Raw genomic sequence first — 16,402 nt, 5'->3', positions numbered from 1 at the left:
TTTGTTATTTATATGAGCGGCAAAATGTTTAACAAAAACTGAAATATGTATAATGTATATATTTATACCAATCAGTTTTTGTTCTTTTCAATAAGACTGTATTATAATTGTTACCATCAACACAAACCACTATTGCAAACGATTATTTTCTAAATTTAAATGTTTTGAAAACCAATTTTGTTCAACATTTCACCAATGTAAAGAAGCGTATATTTAAAATAAATTACTAATTTTCAAATAATTTTCTTTGTAGTCATGGATTTTAAATTTTGAGCAGATCGATAATATTTTAAATGCATATTTTTAGATTTTGTATGCATATTTCGTGGTTTTTAATTCATATTTTATCTTATATTTTGGTTTTTTAAGTGCTATAAGTTCCGAACCCTAATTATAATTTATAAGTAACTGTTAAATATTTTTACCCAAAATATGACTATCTCATTAGTTCACTTTCCAGACTTCCAGTTCAAGGTTGCGTTAAATTTTGAAAAAAACATTTCATTTGTCGATGGTGGTCTGCACTCCCAATAATGCCATAGTTATAGGTGTCTAACCGGAAGAATAGATGTTTGCGTAAGTTATTATATTCCAATTATTATGAGAAATTAAATTAACATTTAAGACTAAAGAAATATTAATTATGATAAATAATTTGATCATGACTGCATATTTTATTCCCGAGTGTCCAATACATAATATTATACTAAGTCATAGAGTCATTATATAATACTTATTTATACCTATAATAATATTATTACACTGTACTACATATATTTTACTGAGTTGATCGTACACCGTACACTATTTTAATGTATACACAATTGTTGTTTCCATTGTCATCATTGGGAAATAAGTAATTTAAATAACTGATATAATACTAAATATTTTTGCGTAAGCCTAATGTAATTCGTGAATTATAAAATGTATTTAATGAAATTGTTATAAAAATAATTAGCTAAACATGATATAATTATCGGCAACGTAATAATACTACAGTAATGTACCTATTTTGCCTATACTATACGCCAGGTAATACTTCATTTGGTGCGGTGTTGGACTCATAAATTTAAAAGTACCTATTTACAATTATTTTAATGTTGACGATAATGTAGATGGTAGATATTCAATTTATTAAAAATATTACAAATAAGAGTTCTAATAAAAAACATATATTATCGATGGCAAAAGATAATTGTTGATGTAAACCTTTGTACATATTGCATATATGTTCCGTTCATAAAATTAATTCACTTTCCGGTTCAAGATAGGGTTAAATTTGAAAAGAAAAAATTTCGTTTGGCGGTGGTTTTTTGTACTCAACTTATGTACACCTATGCACCTAGCTGTTTAATCGAAAGAAAAAGGATATAGATGTATGCGTAAGTTTTTAGTCTTATATTATTTTGGGGAATTAAATGAAAATTTAAAACTAAAGAAATATTTATTGTCACAGATAATGTGTTAACCGGATGATGTAAAAACGCGTATTTAATTTTAAATAGTAATTTTAAGTATTTACAATGATTCGTTTTTGAGTAAAAAAATCGATTTTGTCAAAAACTGGTTATGCATAAAAATTCCTGTTTTTCCATTACTTTTTTAGAGTTTTTCCTAACGCTTTTAAAAACTACTGGAAATTTTTTACTTTTTACCCCCCAAAGTACCAAATAGATTCACTTTCTTTTTAAAATCAGGGCTGAAGTTAAAAATCAAAGCACTACTCCAAAACGTGATGACAGACACAACAATAAAAAAATAAACACACATCATTGTAAAATCAATACATTCATCACTACGTCCAAAATCTAAAATAAGAATAAAAATTCTTCAATATCAAATATCATGATATGTGCACTTTATAATTTATACATTTTCTTTTAAATAACAAATTAAATAATATACTATAACTAAATTTAAAAAGAATAGATCATTAATTTAATTTTTAATTTTAATATATATATTTTTTTTTTTATGCTGGTCATGCAAAAACATTAACAATTTTTTTATTCTTGGCAATATTTTTGGTTTTGATGCTCTCCTAGTCTCCTCGGAGATTCGAGAATAATTAAAAGTAGGTTTTTAATAAAGAGTTTTTATAAAAATAAATGTTGTGAATTTTTTAATAGAAGCTCGGTCCGGTCCGGCTTCATCATATATAAGTTCAGCTCGTTAACTTTTGTCCAAAAACATGTCAGAATCTTATAGGTCCGGCTCGGCCCTAAGGCCACCGACTAGGACCCGTTCGGACCAAACTTGGCCTGTGCAGATCTCTAATAGGTAGGCTTGCCATTCGTCCTGGTGTCCCAGCGGAGTTTAGGAAAAAAAGCAAGTAAAAAAAAAGCATATGGAAAAAAAAGCGAAAATCGATTATTATTATTATAGGTATAAATTATTACAAATAGTTTGTAAAAAAAATCAAAGCAAACTAATTAATTAATTAAATATATTATGTATATAATATTTTAATAAATCAGTCATAAGTATATTACATTTTACTATAAAAATTGACAAATAATTATTACAAATAGTTAAAAAAAAAAATAAAATCAAACAAATTTATTTATTTAAAACGTATATGATGATAAGGCTACGGCGTTTAAGAAATGTTCGATATAATTATCATCATTATTATTATTGTGTTTTGTACACAGTAGTACAGTACAAATAACTTTTCTTGCATATTTTCATTTATCTATTATATATCTATATCTATATCTATACTACTATATAAATTGAAGTCGCTTTTTTTTGTTCGGGATAAACTCCGAAACTACTTATTCAATCGTCGTGCAATTTTTTTAAAATTAAAGAGGACATCACAGAGAAGGTTTAAGGCAAAAAATTAGTCCGATTAAGTTAATAAATAATTAGTTATTATTAATTAAAATAAACGTGTAACTTGTATACCTATATATATATATATATATATATATATATTATTGTATACATTGTGCGGCCCATGGGTTTCCATGGTATTGTGTTTGATATCGGCGGTGTATCACACGTACACCAACAACATACTAATAAAAATAAACTACTAATTTGTATTATTAAGATTAATTATTTAGGACGAAGCGTCAATGTCCCAAAAAACTTAAGTTGAAGCTTTAGATAGAACGATGCGAGACTTGCGTCATAATAATATGGTGGCTGCACAGTGTTGTTCTCTGGAGACTTCCGTCAGATCTTGCCTGTGGTTACAAGAGGGACAAAAGCTGATGAAGTCAAAGCGTCTTTGAAAAGATCCTACTTATGGCCTTATATAAAAATATTAGAACTTAAAACTAATATGAGAGTGCTATATACAGATCAAGATAATATAAATTTTGTCAGAGATTTACTTTTAATAGGCAAAGGCGAATTTCAAGCAACGAATGATAAAATAAATATTAAAAGTTTCTGTAATTCAGTACCCACTATAACAAAATTGAATCAAAACGTGTACCCGAACATTCAAAATATATCTTCTAAATCATTGAAATGGTTTCAAGAAAGGGTTATTTTGTCACCAACAAATGAGCGACAAATTAAATGATTTGATTCAATCTAAGTTTGACGCTCAATCACAAATGTACTATTCAGTTGATACAGTTTTAGAAAAAGAGAATGCAGTCCATTTCCCAACTGAATTTCTTAACTCTTTAACGCCTTCTGGAGTCCCACCACATTCACTGATTTTAAAAATAGGGGCACCTATTATTTTAAAGAGAAATTTGAGCCCACCCACACTTTGCAACGGTACAAGACTACAAATCAAAAAATTGAGAAGTTCATTTCTCGAGTGCATAATATTAACAGACTATGGTAATGGAAAAACTGTTTTAATACCAAGAATACCAATTATACCCTCAGATTTACCTTTTAATTTTTAACATATTCAATTTCCCGTTAAATTAGCATTTGCAATGACTATAAATAAAGCACAGGGACAAACACTTAACGTTGCTAGAATTGACCTAAGCGTTCAATGTTTTTCTCCCGGTCAACTATACGTCGCCCTGTTACGTGTGACATCCAAATTTAATTTGTATATTTTTGCCCCCGATCCAGAAAAAGTTGATAACATTGTTTACAAAGAAATTTTTTAAGTCTGAATAATTATCAAAATACTGGCATAATTCAAATTTATATGGCTACATTACCATGAAGACTTGACTAAAAGTGGTCTAAAATAAGAATTATTATTTAACAATAAAAAATGTATATCCAATATTTGTATTAATAAATCTATCAATAATACGGAGTGATGAATGTATTGATTTTACAATGATGTGTGTTTTTTTTTAATTTTTGTGTCTGTCATCATTTTTTGGAGTAGTAATAATGCTTCGATTTTGAAAAGGAAAATTCATCTAGTTGGTACTTTGGGAGTCAAAAGTAAACAATTTCTATTCGTTTTCAAAAGCGTCGGGAAAACCCTGAAAAAATTACGGAAAAACGGGAATTTTTACGCATAACCACTTTTTGACAAATGACTTTTTTTGATTTTGCTGTAACTCAAAAACGAATCATTGTAAATACTTGAAATTTTCACCAAATGTTTATATTATGGTTGGTTATCTATTTGCGATTAAATTTTCAAAATATTTTGACCTTTTTTAAGCTACTTATAGACAGTTGAAATTTTCAAGTTTTTTTTCTTAAAATTCATAAAATTTTTGTGATTTATACTTAAGGTTCAAAAATCCAATACAAGGTTATCTATAAGTTTTCCTTTAAGTAATTGTAAAAAAATATTCCAGCGTCAATATAGAAAACATTTTATGAGCGTATGAAATTTTATTTTTTACGAAATCGCGTAAAATAACGATGTATTACAATTTAAATATAAGTAATAATAATATAATATATCCAACTAATTATCATTGGCTGACAAATCATCTCCGTTCAGAATCGTTTTTCGTATACAATGATACCCGTCATTGCATTCAAATTTAACACATCTACACGACCAGTGACCTACTCTCCATCTCTACAATACAGCAGAGCGATACCCAATTGCCCACTTTTTTTGGTTTTAAATTACCTATATCAAATTGTGCTATTTTAGTGCTATCTGAATCTATCTCTAATCTAATTTTTTTAATCAGAGTCCAAATAGAGGGATGATTATAGCTAACGAGTTTAGAAAATCGATGATTAAATCCTTCGGTTTGATTATTAGTACGGTTTAAATTGTTAATAGTTGTTTCGTGTACATTCCACATAGCAGGTGGGAAATTTGGGGGAATATTTCGAAATGTGGTTTTTTTACCTGGCTGTGGAATTCCAATTGGTCTATTTATTCCCGAAATATAAGTTTGATCAAAATAGTTCACTAGTTCTTTAGCCTCATCTGTCATAATATTTTTAATATAGTCCATTCCAGTTGGAACATCATCAACAGGTAAAAAAGCCAGAGCAACAATTTTTCTACAAAATAAACTAAAATTTTCATTCTCCATGTATAAATTTACTAAACCAAAGGATTGTATTTTCCTATAGGTACTTTGCGTTAAATGAAAAAACAACCTTTTATATTTACATGTTCACCTAATATAGATGTGACTGCATTTATAGCTACCTTTTCGAAGTCAATATGAACATTAATAGGGTTTGGATATAAGTTTTGATTATGATATGCATTAAGTAACGATTGTAACATAATATATTCATAAGTAGTTTGCGTTTTTTTTCTAATAAGCAATATACTGTAGTTATATACAAATCATGAGTTTTGACTCTTATTACATATAATTTTTGAAAAATAGAAGGTGCCATTGTAAAGTTACCAATTTACTATCGAACATCTATGTTTCCTCCTGGGTGAGATGTTTTAACCCTTCATCAGTGGCGAATATGATAACTCTGTCTTCAAATTGATCTTCTATACTATCTTTTGGTAACAATCTAAGTCCATCATTTGTGAGTGCCCAGTCACCTACAATTTAAATTTAAAAATAATTAATAAAAATGTTTTGTCGTAATTACATAATATATTATATTATTAATATTAAGAAATATTAAAAAGCGTATAGGTAGCAATCAATTAAATATTATTCAACTATTATAACGATTTAATTACTTATAATAAAATATTTAATTATTTAATTAGCTTGATTTGATTTTTTTTTAACAAACTATTTGTAATAATTTATACCTATAATAATAATAATAATACTGGCTTTATTCCTTTGCTTTTTATTCACTTGCTTTTTTTTCCTAACCCCGTCCCGGCTGGTGAATAAGTTTGTCTCGGTCAAAAGAAGCTGAGATAAAATAACTTTAATATTGTATTATACTATTATTTAATAATAAAACATAGAATAATATTGTACACTGTATCAATATATAATTATCTTATATTATGTTATCTAAAAAAAAAAAGTTATTTAATGTGATATCTAAGTTTGGTAATTTCAAAATCTGTTAACTATATATGTAATATTAGCAGAAAATAATACACCACGGTCCACGATTATCGAAATATATTAATAAATACAAGTAAGCAATAACAAAATAAAACTAAATGAAATAAATGAATAATACAAAAGATAGAGAAGACTAGTCAACTGGCTATAGACGTAAAGACGGCCGGTATCATTTAATCAGACCCGCGTGTAAAGGAGGCTCCAACATTATCTTTTTTCATTTAGAATTTAGATCATTAAAAACTATTGGTTTTATATATGTTGTATTTATTAAAAGAAAGTTTATTTCTAAAAAAACTCCTGAGGAATAATGCATGATTGAAAAACTATAATTAATTATAATTTTTAAAATACTTAAAGGATATTATATAAACATATTTTTTTTATAACCCCTCCATGAAGAAATTTTGCACATAGGCCTAAACTTAGTTCAAGAATTAAAAATTTGAAGTCAACACCATAAAATCAACCCAGATTAATAAATCATCTTCACCATACATCCTGCATTCCTGCTAAATGTGCTCTCCAATCCTACAATCTTTATTAAGAATGCTTATTGCTCAAATCCCAATCTCTACTTAATCCAGTGTCTAGTTCACTAAAATAAAATAGGTACCAAACGCAAACGTCTCACATAACTACTTGAAGATCCCACTTTAGCCAAGCAGTAAACACATAAATACGTAATAACCTATGACTATTTACAGAATACAGTTTATACATTTCTACTCCATTGTTTCCATTTCAAATTTCCCATAAAAATAAAACATCAGTATACATCGCATTTCTAAAATCCATTTAGACCATTTAGTACTACTGCGAAGCCCCTAAACACTAAAACTGTACAGGCATTCAAATCGATATGACTACAACAAATAATAGCAGTTCCTTATTGATATATTATAATGATTTGCTCCACAAAGACCTTTACATTCCAAAATTAACTACCCTTACCACTTTTGCTTACAAAAATAATTCACAGTGAGTTCAACGGCCATTTAAATCTACTTATTTGTAATGAAGCAAATGATAATTTTCCTTCTGATGGAAAATCTTTTTTTTTATTATTATTAATTTATAAGGCTTCAAATACAAAAGTTTATTAGCCTACAGTAATTTACGTGTCTAGTGGTTACATTAGGTTACAGATAATTTTATTTTAAACATTGAAAATGTATAATTGTATTTGTATATTAATGGCTATAAAGTGGCGTCGTTGGTCCGTTGTTTTATGTGTTCGTGATGAGATTAGCCATCTTGATGAATTTTGTTATGGTTTTTTCTTGTCCTGGTCCGAGTGCGTCTTTGAGTGAGTAGGTGTTTATGTTTGCTTTTGTTCTGGCACTATGGTAAGTGGGACATTCTAGGAATAGATGTTTAACAGTGAGTTCACGATTGTCATCGTATGTTACATGAGGGTATATTTTAGTATCAGGAGAGCTAGTCGCTTTCGTCGCCAGTTCGTCAGCGAGTTCATTGCCGGGGATGCCGATGTGTAATGGAACCCACATGAGTTTGATGGTTTTGTGGATTGAGAGGATTATGTTTTGAATGCTTCGGACGAGGTTGCATTTTGTATGTATGTTGGCTATTGAGGTAACTGCGCTCATAGAGTCACTTAAGATGAGGACTTTATCGTGGTTGGAGGATAGTGCGATTAATATAGCTTCAAGTTATAGTTAAGTATCTTTTATAATGCTTTTAAATTGTATTAATTCTTCTTCGAAATCTTCGATGTTTTATACGTGACGTCAAAGTATGCACAAAAATCCTACTTTATTATTTTATATAATTATGTATAATAGAAGACGGTTACCTACTGTGTATAAAAGATATTTTTATTATTAGGTTTATAATATTTCAAAAATCTAGTTTTTAAAAAAGTTGTTCATTTGTAATGTTTGCGCTATAACTTTTTCTTCTTTCAATTTTTTTTCTAATTTTTTTTTTTCTTATTGCGAACCACTAAATTTATAATTAATTTTAAAAATGTACTTAGGCATAGAACAAAAAAATTATTTATAAAAACCAATGTAACATTTTATCTTTCAGATAGGTACAGCTAGTTTAAAAGTTTTGCCGCTTGGAGGAAATGCTCCTTTTGCACCTAAGTTAAGGGCCACGCGGCCCTGACATTATCAATGATAGTTTATTATATTCTATAGTAATAGTATATTTATTATTGTAAATACATCATTTATATTTTTTGTAATTTGTAAAATAAAAATTGTGCATGCTTCGTATTATACTATAGACCATGACAAAATGTCAAAATACATGTATTTTGTCATGCTATAGAATTAGAGTTAGATAATTATGGAGTTAGTACTACGCAGTACACACGATATAGTGTTTCATGTTGATAATGAAACAATGAAATTCAAAATAACTGACGGTCAAAAAAAAATCAGACTAAATCCTCACTGTAGAGAAATCATGTTTATAAAAATGATAACATAATATGTTCTGTGGCTCCACTGTAAGGGAGAATCAAAGACACCTATTCACCCGCGAACCATTCATACAGCAAGCTGCAGCTGCTATAGACTCTATATAGTCGACCATACCCGAATATGTTTACTGAATAATGGTATTAGTGGTATGTTTACATTACAATCGCCGATCAGCCCGGTCAGCCTTATTATATTTTAATTTTTAATAAATAATATTTTTACTTTTTACAGGACAAAATATACTATACGTCAATACATCTCGATTTTATTTTCGTAGAATTCGGCCATGTATAAATGTATAGTTTAATTTGGTATTTTGGTCATAATGAACGTTATCAAGTTGCCGTCACTTACCGGACGCCAATGCCGTAGCGGCGCAGTATCTTAGCTGATTCGATCTTACTTCTTATTACTTCGGCATTGTTGTCATTTTATGTAGAAGTGTAAGTAGTGTAACACATGACACATGTAAGTTAGGTAACGTTGGAATGTCGCATTCGCCCCGAACACGTTATTTTCGCGTAAACTAATATTTTTGATCATTACAATTTTTTTACTATATTTATAATAGTTATACAGTATACTACGTCAACCGCCGATTTCCTGTTGTTCGCCGGGTTTGGTCTACTGGTACATGTCGTTCACCGCTCAGACCAATTTGAATTCTGTCGAAAATCAATAAATAACGATGTCCGTCTGTCATTGGCCCACCACTCGTAGCTAGCTGACAACATTGACTGCACTATCCGCAGCCGGTCGTTGCGTTTTACCGTCCGTCAGTACTCAGTCGTCACAGTTTGCTCGTTTGGTTTTCGCTGGTGCAGGATTACTGGAAGGCCGTTCGCCATGAGCAATTCGCAGATGCATTTGCACAGCGAGAATTTCGATCTTTGCAGGATTTGCCTGCTGGAACCAGAGACAAATAGACACATCAAGTTCATTCACATTTTTGGGTCCAACAATGGAGGTTTAAAACTGAATCAACAGATGATAGAATTATTAGGAATCAAAGTAAATCCATATATAAGAAAAAAGAATCATCAAAACCAAATAATTAAATTGATTTTTTTATTATTATATTTAGGTCGAGAAGGATGATATTAAACCTAAAATGATATGTGAGAATTGTCACAAATCATTAATGAGTTGGATTGAAATGAAGAAAAAAGCAGCCGAATCTCAAATTGTTATCAATTACATAGCTACAAAAAAAGTAAGTGTTGGGAATGTTTTTTAACACATAATTTTTATTTTAAAAATAAGTATCTACTTACTTAATAAGTTTTGTATTTGTTTTTATAATGCTTCAACATAATTGGTATGTTTTTTTAAATTGATGTTAGTATATGCCTATGTTAGTAAGCATTGTCTAATTCAAATTATAGAAACTTATGTCTTTGATAAATATTTATTTACCGAGGTATTATTTACTTAAATCTATAAATTAGGCTAATTAAAAATTTAATAACTATGTACTAATTTAAGAAGTCTCACTAGCTTATATTGTTTCTATCTTTCAAGTGCGTAACAGAATATTTATATTGTAATTAGTTTCCTTAGTCCTTAGTTTAATTAAAATATTAAAAACACCAACAAATCGTTCTTATCTTTAAGGTTAATTTGGCAAGTACACTAATATTAAAATTAAAAAAGCTAAACTAAAATTCCTGAACATAAATTTGCTGTTATGCAACTATGGTAATGTATCCCCTTATAATTTTCTAAATAATAAATTTATTACTATATTCAATTTTCATTAAAAAAAATTTTTTCAATAAAATATATTGCAATTATAGCATTTAAAAAATGTTCAGTCAAGTGTTGATTTTTTTAACTGAAATATGAATAAATTATTCAATCATTAATATTCAAGTATAGTAAACTTTTGTTCTAGATATTAGTTTAAATCAAACCACAATATTATTAATTAAGTTAAGTATTATTAACCTGATTTTTATAGTTCATAATAGAGCTAAGAAGTTATTACACTAAAAACCTTTGAAAATTGATTGTATTATTGTACTAAAAAAATATCCAAAATTGCTGTTTAATTTTTTTTTTTTTTCTAAACGGTTTTAAGAAATATTTCAATAGCAATTATTATGCTTTATTTATTTTTATCAGAAAGTAATATTAGATATTACATTAGGAACAATTAAAAATAAAATATTGCAAAATATAAATACAAATAGTTTCTGTCTGGTCTTTCAGGAATCTGCAAGCAATTTTATCAAAAATTAAAAACTTTTTATTTCATAGAAATGATTTCATTGCTGGCTTCCCGTTTTCAAACTCAAAAGATTTCTGTTAGTAAACAATATGTTCTTATACACAGAAAAATTGTGCTCCATATCGACTGAGGTTATTGGTACAGAATTACATATTTTGATACTTGTCCATACATTATTTTTGGGAAATAATATTATTGATATTGTCTTTTCACATTTCTAGTTAGCGGCAGTGGCCAAATTATGTAAATTCAATATTACATTGAAAAGTATCTACAACTACTATAAATGAGGAAAATCAACAAAAATACAATTAAATTGAAAAATTGCTAAAAGTTGCACTAAAAATGTTTAGATTTAAATACATGTTTGCATGAAACAAATTTATAACCTACTTAGCAATAAATCCAAACAATGGAAATAAAGTTGATTATGCAACAACATCCAAGCCCTATTCATTAATGATCTATCTACTGTTATTAAACTATTAATTAAAACTATTTTATTAAAATTAAAAAAAAAAGTGTATGCATAACAATATAGATTATTTTATAAACCTAGTATTCTTAAATCAAATGAGTAAAAAGACTTATTAGTTATTTTGATAATATATAAAAGTAATTAATTCATATAATTATTATTTATTTTAAATCCTAATGGAGTATAGAACTCAATGTAGATTATACTCTATTCAAAATAAGAATGTATATGTGCATCAGTTTGGTCGGTGACAATCAAGCCATGCTCGTCTATCACCCCCACTTAATTACACCTTAAATGAGTTATATGGTTAAGAAGTTAATTTGAGTTTATATAGGAATAATATTGAATGTACAATATAGGTCTAATAATTATTAACAAAAACTGTATTATTTATTTAGAATTTTAAACTATTACTAGTTCACCTCCTATTATATAGTATATTTTTTATATTGCTTCATTAATATATTTAAACTAATAAGTAATTCATAATTTTTCTTTCACAGTTTTGTCAATTAAGTAAGTGATTATTCAGTTGTTACAATATTCATATTATTATGATATTAATGGTTATTAATTCATATATTAAAAATAAAATATACTAATGACTATAAGTAAATAGGAAGCAAGTTAATTTGTACTATAAACAAAATTACTACTGGTTTCCATCAATATCCATAGGAAATGGCAGAATAGCCTACAAAACAGTAGTATTTATAATTTGAGTGATAAAGTGATAGGCTAAATCTAGAGACTGATAGTAAATTTTGCACGCCAAAATTCCTATAGATTTTGTTCATAATCTGATATTTAATATTTTGACTTTTAAGCCTAGTATAGAATTCGTTCTCAAACAGCTATGTTTATTAAGTATTATTATTTACCTTTACCCGATACATATATAACATCATTATAATATATTTTATAGTCTGTTTTTGAATTTTGATTAATCAATCTAAATTTTATATTATTAAATGGAATCTTTCATTAAATATTTATTTTACTTTTAAAATTAATACTATGGTTATTAACAATAAGTATTAGTATTAGTTTTTGCTAATTAATAAGCTATTCAGGATTTGTCAAAGAACTGGAGTAATTTATTTATTCTAATGAATTAGTGTATAAAATACTCTTAATATAAGTAAACACCCACAATTAAACCATAATCAAGTCTATTATTTTAAATTATTATGTTTCTGTTTTTAGTTTGGTGTTGCTATCCCTGGAACATCTAATGCATCTTATTCGTCTCCAAATTCAAGGAATACAGAACAACCCTCCAATGAATCATCTTCATTAACACAATCTCGATCAATATCAAAAAAATCAAATAAAAATGGTATAAATTTAAATGGTTGTAGTAGTAGTAATATTAACAGTAATAATAAACAAGGTAATTCAAGTCGATCATTTATTACAAATCATTCAAAACTTGCATCTGCTGATAGCGAATCGGATGACGATACATCTTGTTTAGAAGTTGAAACCCCAGTTGAAATAATTGAATTATCATCAGACAGTGAAGAATCTGTTATAAATGATTTTAAAAATGAACACATAAATGACGTCGAAAATGAGAAATTACACTACTGTTCCATTTGTCAAAAGAAGAATATTTTGAACCATGATTGTTCACAATACAATAAATCTTTCTTTACATGCTTGGTGCCAAATTGTAACATTATATCAAGATCAAAAAAAGATTTTACACCACATTACCGACGACATATTGGTTTGTCTTCTACAGCAGTCATGTGTCGTCGTTGTTATCAAGAAATAAAAAAATCTGATCGTGATGTCAATGGTTATTGTCATATACGCTGTCGTACTGTAAATTTATTTAAATGTTATGCGTGTAATGTGATATTTAACAGTATGGAAGAATTTGCCTATCATAAATTAAAAACACATAATGGCCGATTAATGAACTCGTATGGTAATTATTTATGTTTTTATTGTGAAATATCATCTCCAGATCTAACAAACATTATTGAACATACTAAACATTGTCTTGAAAATCAGTCAAAAAATAAAACTGAGTATGATATAAAACTAAAAGATCCTACAGAAAATGTAACTGCATTATTACCTGTTAAGAAAAGTAATATGAAAAATATACTGGAACGTAAAAGAGGAAATGAGAATAAGATTCCACGTTCATCAACACATATACTTTTTACATGTTTAAAACCTTCTTGTAATCTTATCTTTCAAAACTTTAATGTTTTTAAATTTCATCATCGGCAGCATTTTGGACTTGGGAATAAATTGATGTGTTGGCAATGTTGTGTGCCATTTTCTGGTTTAAATGGTCTTAGAGCTCATCAAGTTAAAGGTAACTGTCGTACTCCTGGAATGTTCAAATGTTATGAATGTTCTGAACAATTTGATGATCTTCAAAGTTTAAGTATTCATAAATATACCTTACATAATGGCGATTTAATAGCAAGTAAAAAACATAAGACTGTTTCATGTACATATTGTCATGTGGATATTCATATTCATAATTTGAAATCTCATTTGATTACATGTCAATATAATGAGGATATTAAAAATGTAAAAATTAAACCTAAATCTACCTACACCAAAAAGTGTAAAGGCCCTTATCAATGTATAATTTGTAATAAAGTGTGTCTTACAGCAGCAGCATTAACAAGTCATGTAAAGATTCACAATCCATCTCCACCAAAAAAAACTATAAAAAAAAGAATGAGTAATACATCTTTAAGAACGGGAAATTATTTTAAAGAGTCTAATTCTAGTAATAATCGAGAAACTGATATAGAAATAAATCAAAGTAGTATTTCTCAACATGATACAATTGAATCTATTAATAATGACATGGCCAATACTGGTGAGAATATTGAGATGGATGTTGAGATGAATTCTGATAATTTAAGTAATGAAGCAGTTGAATCTGTTAATTATGGCATGTTTCCAACTGTGAATAAATTTATCAAATGTATTAATTGTCCTAGAAAATTTAAATCAAATTCAGGATTGGCAAGACATAGGCAATCTTGTTTTACTTCAAATTCTTTAAAAAATATACCTCACAATTATTATTGTACCAAATGTAAAAAATATTTTACACGCTTAACTTTTGTTCAACATTGGAGAATACATCATGGAAAAAGGCTCCAATATCATAAATTTAAACGATTTTCTTGTAGAAAATGTTCCTTAAAATTTGTGTATAAAATAGCATTAGCAATGCATAATGAACATATGCATGGAGAAGAAAACACAGTAGCTATTACATCTAATATAACTCCTACTAACTGTGTAGTAATGTTACCAGTTATATCTGAAACCACATCATTGGCCAAAAGTATTCCTGAAACAACTACAGAAAATAATGAAGAAAACAATGGACCAATTAAACAAGAAGCAAATACAAATACATTATCAGATCAATGGGAAATGTCTAATAACGATATTAAAGAAAATATAATTGAACATAATACAATTGAAGGAAATAATGAAGTCAATGACTTGAAAAATAATGAAGAACAGGATATAAGTAATAATAATGATGACGGAGAAGATGAAACTAATGTTTATACTGCACAAAATATAAATCAAATTATAGAAAAATTGAATGATAGTGAAACAATAGAAAATCTCCTTTTTGACGAAGATACTGAGGCAATTGATAATATATCTTCAATGGATGTTTCAGAATGTGACCATAGTTATTTTGATAAAACAATCACTAAAATAGATAATAATGAAACAAGTTTGTCTTCTATAAAAGAAGAACAGCAAAATTGTTTAAGTACTGAATTGGTAGCAATAAATGAGACCCAAAATGTTAATCATGCAAATGAAAACAAAACCAATAACTCAATACAAGAATTTCCTACTTCGAGTGATTAAAACCTATGGAAAAAAAATATTAACTTGAAAGAATTTAATTTATTTCTCAGGTTTTTAACTAATTATACCAAAATTAAATAAAATGTAAAGAATAATATCTTATTATAACTATGAAATTAAAAGTCAAAATGTTACTATTGTTTAATTTTTTATTTGGATAAACCAATATTTTTTTCTAATGATAAAGTTTGTTTAAACTAATTTTGTGTCATAAAATTATTGAAGTTTTTAAAATATTGAACAACTAAAAAAAGAACTGTTCACTTAATATACAATTTAATTTTTTTTTATTATATTTAATTTTAGTGAATAAGTAAAGTAGATTAATATAGTAGACTATGTACTGATTTTTATTTAAATGTTGTATCCTAAAAAGTCTTATTATACATTTTTATTTTAATTTGTATTCTTTATATAATATACAAAAATATCTAAATAAGATATAACCTTACATTTTTAATAAAATTAAATTGTATTGTTAAAATAATTCATTTATTTTAAATGTATGTTACTCAACTATTATTATGAATGTTTAGCAAGATTAAATTTAAGTATGGATTACTAAATAAAATAAATAGCCAAGTTTTTATTATGGCAATTATTTATGCTTTTTATAAATTTGTGTTATTGTTATTTATATATAAATATATACTGACCCAATGTGTTGAATAAATTTGTATCAGTTGTATCATTATTTTATTTAATAACATTTTAAATGACATAATATGTAATACTAATAAGTAATAATGTATAGTTAAAAATATTTTATTAAATACAAAATTTTAGTTATTACTTTAAATTTTGATATATTTTTAGGTATGTTGAAAATACACTAATTATTGATGTAATATTAATTTTACAATATTGAACAAGATAACATTTATTATTTTATTTTACTATGGTTGTGCTGATGTGGTTTGTACCTAACAATACAAAATAAAATGCA

The 16,402-nt window shown here is 27.1% G+C and overlaps 1 protein-coding gene across 4 annotated transcripts; it reads left to right on the top strand.

Moving 5' to 3' along the window:
• The first annotated feature begins 8,861 nt into the window (after positions 1-8,861).
• LOC132917028 (zinc finger protein Xfin-like) lies at positions 8,862-16,402 on the top strand. Of its 4 annotated transcripts, none has more exons than XM_060977552.1 (4): positions 8,862-9,012; positions 9,098-9,877; positions 9,951-10,079; positions 12,784-16,402. In XM_060977552.1, the coding sequence occupies exons 2-4, from the start codon at positions 9,713-9,715 to the stop codon at positions 15,454-15,456; spliced, it is 2,967 nt and encodes a 988-aa protein (XP_060833535.1). In that variant the 5' UTR covers positions 8,862-9,012; positions 9,098-9,712; the 3' UTR covers positions 15,457-16,402. The 4 variants fall into 4 exon arrangements, with proteins under 4 accessions (XP_060833535.1, XP_060833543.1, XP_060833552.1 ...); XM_060977560.1 differs by lacking the exon at positions 8,862-9,012 and having other exon boundaries at positions 9,019-9,309; positions 9,438-9,877; XM_060977569.1 differs by lacking the exon at positions 8,862-9,012 and having other exon boundaries at positions 9,019-9,334; positions 9,438-9,877.

This window comes from Rhopalosiphum padi, chromosome 1, assembly GCF_020882245.1.
Source record: "Rhopalosiphum padi isolate XX-2018 chromosome 1, ASM2088224v1, whole genome shotgun sequence".
Taxonomy (NCBI): Eukaryota; Metazoa; Arthropoda; class Insecta; order Hemiptera; family Aphididae; genus Rhopalosiphum; species Rhopalosiphum padi.
Note: the sequence above shows the minus strand (reverse complement) of the source record. Positions and strands in the feature narration are given on the sequence as shown.